Source organism: Trachurus japonicus, chromosome 16 (genome assembly GCF_045865225.1).
Source record: "Trachurus japonicus isolate A0001 chromosome 16, Traja_1.0".
NCBI classification, from domain to species: domain Eukaryota; kingdom Metazoa; phylum Chordata; class Actinopteri; order Carangiformes; family Carangidae; genus Trachurus; species Trachurus japonicus.
The window spans coordinates 34,462,000-34,467,999 of NC_140922.1; the positions used below are offsets into that span (position 1 = coordinate 34,462,000).

At 42.3% G+C, this 6,000-nt stretch overlaps 1 protein-coding gene across 2 annotated transcripts in view; it reads left to right on the plus strand.

Moving 5' to 3' along the window:
• dennd4b (DENN/MADD domain containing 4B) overlaps positions 1-5,079 on the plus strand; it is a 74,058-nt gene extending 68,979 nt beyond the window's left edge. For both annotated transcript variants that reach the window (XM_085803156.1, XM_085803155.1), the window contains exons 25-29: positions 512-751; positions 1,625-1,721; positions 2,527-2,692; positions 4,688-4,746; positions 4,828-5,079. In XM_085803156.1, coding sequence (XP_085659282.1) covers positions 512-751; positions 1,625-1,721; positions 2,527-2,692; positions 4,688-4,746; positions 4,828-4,973 — 708 coding nt within the window. In that variant the 3' untranslated portion in view covers positions 4,974-5,079. The remainder of the gene's footprint in view (positions 1-511; positions 752-1,624; positions 1,722-2,526; positions 2,693-4,687; positions 4,747-4,827) is intronic.
• The last annotated feature ends 921 nt before the right edge of the window (positions 5,080-6,000 follow it).

Here is a 6,000-nt window from a genome sequence, read left to right on the forward strand (position 1 = left end):
GTGCGTCGCCCACTTATGTATTTGTAACAACTTGTAACAACTCATTCTTTTTTTTTTTTTTTTAAGTATATTTTTTGACTTTTTCGCCTTTATTTGACAGTACATAGTGAGATGGAGATCAGGAAATGGGGAGGCAGAGAGAGGGGGAATGACATGCAGGAAAGGTCTGCCCGGCGCGGGATTCGAACCGGGGACGCCTGCGTCGAGGACTGCAGCCTCTACATGGGGCGGCCGCCTTAACCACTGCGCCACGCACCGCCCCTGTAACAACTCATTCTAAGGAACCAGAAAGCTTTACTTTGGATGCAGCTGTGATTTATGAAAGACAGATTTGATTTTTGCTAATAAAAAGCCAAATAAGTTACAGACTGGGGCTTTAAAAAGAATAAAAAGGAATGAATACATTTAAAAATAACAATAAAAAAGGAATAAAATAAGATAAAAAATACAATAAAATGATAATAAAAAGACAAACAAGAACAAAGATCACACAACTCTTCTCCTCCCCCAGGCGTCCTCGGTGGGCGGAGCCCCCCAGGTGACCGTGGCCTACCTGAGCCCTCTGGTCCTGAGGAAGGAGCTGGAGAGTCTTCTGGAGAACGAGGGCGAGGCGGTTCTGGCGCAGCCTCAGTTCCTCGACAGCCACTCCATCATCTTCTGGAACCTGGTCTGGTTCTTCCAGCGCCTCGGCCTCCCCAACAACCTGCTGCAGCTGGTCCGAGCCTCCACGCTGGCCAGCAGCTTCACACAGGTGACGAGAGGCCCATTGGAGCATATATGATGGCCATTTAACCCTAAGATATAACAATGAAGGAATAAGAATTGATGCAGAAGTTAAACATAAAAACACTTATGCAACACGTATACTCTGATACTTGCAAAAGGAAAAGCAAAAAGAGCTCTAAACTAACCGGATGGAAACTAGCACTAGCTGCTACAATCCGGCACATTTACATATGTCCATTAATGTGCATTGTCCCACCCAAATAAACCAATAAATAAATAAATAAATGATAAAATACACTAATAGTATCAGTTCAAGTCTATAATATTATATATTTTTATATTTTTAGAACAATTCAGAACATGAATGCAAATGAAATAGTACCAAAAGAAATAATAACATAAAACTAAAATAGCACAGGTCTCATCTTCATGTCTGATGATAAAATAACCAGACAGGAAGTTTAGTAGAAACATTCACAGACTTCTACAAGATGATGAAACATGAGAGAAGTTCAATATTTATTATCAAACGTATTGTTTCTGGAGTCTGAGTTTGAGTAAGAAATTTTAACCCAGTTCTTGATAGAATCAGAAATACTTAATTAATCTACTGAGGGAAACTGTTTTGTGTCACAATGAAAATGAAAATGAATAATATAATCCACATGTTTAAAATATATTACACAGTCCCTCCAGAAAAACCTGATTAGAGATGCATAAATCAGCCACAGTTGCATTTTATCGCCGCACTTTTGTCACATAAATCGCAGATTTCTGTGGAAAATGCACAAAATACGCAGAACAAAACAGTCACATGTATCTTTGCACAAAGTTGAAAATGTTGCATGTTAACACTAACGGTGTTGTGTTGTTGTGTTGTTGTTGTGTTGTTTCTCAGACTGACAGCTCAGCAGTGCGGGTGCGGCTGCTGTGGGACACTCTGACCCCCGACACCGACCAGTGGCCCCCCCTCTACATCCTCTGGAGGATCCACAGTAAGACACCGACCGGCGCTCAGGATGACAGCGTTCAGAATGTTAATGTGGTTAACTTACAACTTATTAACTTAACTCAGCTCATGTTGCTCATATTATACTAACGGTCTTCAAAAACCGAGGCAGTGGTTTTTGTTTTCGTCCTAAATTTCAAAATAAATTCGACCTCATGTTGTGTTGATCTTGTTTCTACACCGACTCTGAAACTTTCATCTGTCTTTAAAGTTTTCGGAACAGTTTGGTTTTCTGTGTTTTTTGCATCCGTGAAAAGACTTTCTGATTCTGACCAATTACATCAGTGTTTGTGTGTGTGTGTGTGTATCCTAGACATACTGCCAGCCGCTGTTCAGGATCATGGCAATTGGTCGTCTTCTTTTTAATGTGTGGCTCCAGTTGAGCTAATAATCAATAATCTATCAAACTGGAGCACTGACATCCTGAAATAAACTATGGATGATTCTGCAGCTCAGTAACGATCAGGTGTCTTTGCTCTTGACGTCCTCTCGGGGACGGATGGACACAACATTTTCTTTTTCTCTTTTTATTTTATGATAAGTGAGAGAAATCACAAAGTCATCCTCAATGCATGACGATGACTTTTGTCTCCTTTACGATGTTTGGAACAGGAAATAAAAATGCATGGTAATAAAACACATCAGACTGTGTAGGGCGTCGGATTAGAAAAACGCGGACTAAGCGACTGTTGTGAATGTTTCCTACTCAGCCGATGTTCCTAAGATGAATAACGCTGGTTAACGCGTGTTAATTAACGTCTGCGTGTTAACGTCTGTGTGTGTTCCTTCAGGCGGCGTTCCGATGCGGAGCTACGGCTGGAGGAGACACAACCACCCCTTCACCCTCTCCTTCCTGGAGGAGGTGCTGCGCTGGGTCGGCATGAACGAGGTGCACAAGGCCGTCACGCTGCTGCTGGACACGCTGGCCAAGCAGCCGGGGTCGCCACGGATACAGAGGTGAGACCTTGAAGGGTTAGGGCTATTATAGTTACTAAAACTGCTTCATCGCTAGGGATGGGAATCGAAAACCGGTTCCTCTTCGGAACCGGTTCCAACTTGGATCAATTCTTGGAATCGTGTGCGTGTCTGCTTTAACGATTCCCTTATCGATTCCGTTTGGTTCAGAAACTCGCGCATTAATTGATTAATGACGTTACGTAACGTTCCGTTAAAATCAATCTTCATTATAAATGAGGGTGCTTAGTGTTTATATCCACACGTCACCGTTTGTTCTCACAAAATAAAGTTAGTGTGGTGTCTGCGTGGAGCGGAGCTGCTGACAGATGCAGCTGACAGTGACGTTTCCTCATCACTAAACCTGTGAGACACCCTCCGGTCCTCCCTCCCTCACGTCGTGAGGACAGGACAACGTCTCCTGAACAGGCTACATGTCTATTCTTTGTGTTTTTCTCTCTTTATTCTAACCACTTCCTTTCAGGTTTTGCTCGGAGCCAGGTGAAACGGTGCGCCGTGTGTCTTTTCTCTGGCGCGCTCTCTCTCTTTCGCTCGCTCACTCGCTCACTCCGCATAAAAACGAACGTTATGAAAACAATAACCTACAGATGCGTAAAAACCATGGAAACATTGTTAAATTCCTCCTGTGAGCACAGCTGCCCCACAGCCACAGTGGTCTAGTGTTAACCTGTCCAGGCAGGTCGGTCCTGTCAACTTTTTTAATGTCAGAGCCATTAATACAGTGTTTTCAACCTTGGGGTTGGGACCCCATGTGGGGTCGCCTGGAATTCAAATGGGATCGCCTTAAATGTCTAGTAATTGATTAAAAATAAATAAATAAATAAATAAATAAACTAATTATTTTTCACAATCTTAAACAACTATATTCTTGATATATTCACTTTCTTGAATAAATCAAGATAAAATAAAATGCAGCATATACAAATATCTGAGCTTGCTCATCTTGAATGAGGGTCACCAGAAATTTGTGATGTCAAAAGGGGTCATGAGCCAAAAAAGGTTGGGAACCACTGCATTAATGCAAACAAACCCATTTCTCTTTTATTCCCTCACCCAATGAGAATCGATAAGAGAATCGATAAGGAATCGAATCGATAAGCAATATCGATAATGGAATCGGAATCGCTAAATTCTTATCAATACCCATCCCTATTCATCGCTTGTTGTACTAAATTAAACTAAACTAAAGCTTTTTATTTCAAGAAATCAAACTGAAAAACGAAAAAAAAAAAAAAAAATTATGAAAATTTTAACATTATTATAACCTTGACTTGAACTACTGGAAATTGATTTTTCAATGATATTCTAATTTATTGAGATGCACAGATATTATAGGACTTTTATTCTGAAATTCAACATCAGATTGCTCTGACAGTGACAGTGAGGTGTTCTGTCTCCTCCCATGTCAATCTGAATTTACAGGGAACACAGTGAAAATAAAAAACATTAAAAGGCTTTTCCTTTGAAAATCTACATCAACTTTCTCCAAATAGTTATTTATATCTCATTATTTATCTTTCTAATGGAAAATCTGTATCTGAAAAAAACTAAATTTAAGGCTAATACTAAATAAAAACTGGTCAGTTCCTCTAAAATAAAAACTAAACTGAAACTGCTTCATCATACGACGGAGTATTAGGGCCACATTGAGAAAAACTAAACAAAACACAGACTTCAAGAATAAAGTCATAAATTTACGAGAATAAAGTCGTACATTTCCTACGAGAAAAAAAGTCATAACATTATGAGAATAAAGTCGTAAATTACGAGGATAAAGTCGTAAATTTACGACTTTATTCTCGAAGTTTGTGATTTTTTTATTTGTCAATTTTATTTGTCAATGTGGCCCTAATACTCCGTCGTATCATCACTTGTTGAACTCACTAAAACTAAATAACTAAATAAAAATAAAAACTAATGAACATTTTAAACTATATGTATGCTTGATGATGAAGATGTTTGTGTTTTGTGTTGCAGGAGTCTGTACAGAGAGTTCCTCTTCCTCACTCTGGCAGCTATGGGCAAAGACCACGTTGGTAAGACTGAAGCATTCTGGGTAATTTTCAGCTTGATGCAGTGATCACAGGTTAACCCCCTCACCTCTCTTCTCCCTCCAGCTGCCTTCGATAAGAAGTACAAAGCGGCCTACTCTCGTCTCTCCAGCTCTCTGGGCCGTGACGAGCTGCGGAGGAAGAGAGTCCAGCCCCCGAGTCCCAAAGCCATCGACTGCAGACGGAGCTTCCACCCCCCCCTCGAGTGCTGAGCCGCCCCCCTTTTCAGGAGGGGGAGGGGCCAGGACTGAGCTGCCTTCACCTGCTTGTTGTCGTCACTCTCTGCTGCCTCCTGGTGGACGTCAGAGCCGGCGGCGGGGCTTAAAGGGATACGCCAACTGAATGTTTTATTTTTTTTTCTGTGTCTTGCCTCACTCCTGAGTCCATGACCAGCAGATAGACACCATCCTTTCCACTGTGCATGAGTAACAAGGGAGATACGGGCATAGCTGGCGCACCGCTAATTAGCTTAGCTCAAACACTGGAAGTGTATGGGTAGTGTTAGCCTGCCTCCACCTAAAGTCGCTATTTAGCTTAGCTCAAACACTGGAAGTGTATGGGTAGTGTTAGCCTGCCTCCACCTAAAGTCATCAGAGAAACTCTTCAGCAACTCTAAACAGAAACCGGCGGGCCGATCTTCGTCTCAGAGCTGACAAAACTCTCCGGTAAGGCATCTTCAGCGGTCAAATGCCGCTAACGGGACGAGATCGGTCAAAACGGAGGGTTCAAGCAAAGAAGACGCTTTATTTTGGTTCAAGCTAGCTACATCGAGGGTAGGTTAGCTTCCTATTTCAAAGTAAAAGCATAGCCTACGTATAAGCAAAGCGTATCTCCATGGTTACTGCACGCACAGTCGAAAGGATGGTGTCTATCTGCTGGTCATGGACTCGGGAGTGAGGCAAGACACGGAAAAAGAAAAAAAATGTTGGCGTATCCCTTTAACCGTGCGTCTGTAGCGAATTGTCTGTCTGGTGCATGTGCAAGAGGAGGAACCAGCTGTTTCCGTGGCAACTGTGCAACACCGGGAAGGATCAACAAACTTCGCCGTCGTCGGGACACGTCGTCGTCTGTTTGTCTGTCTGTTAGTTTGTGTCGTGTGGGCGGAGCTTAAAGGGAACGAGGGTCTGGCCCCGCCCCCTTTTCCTTTTCCTGCTCTCAATCCTCCAATCAGGAAGCAGAGCAGAACCAAACAGGAAGCTGACGAGGTTTTTTGTTTCACACCCTTCTTCACACCTGCAT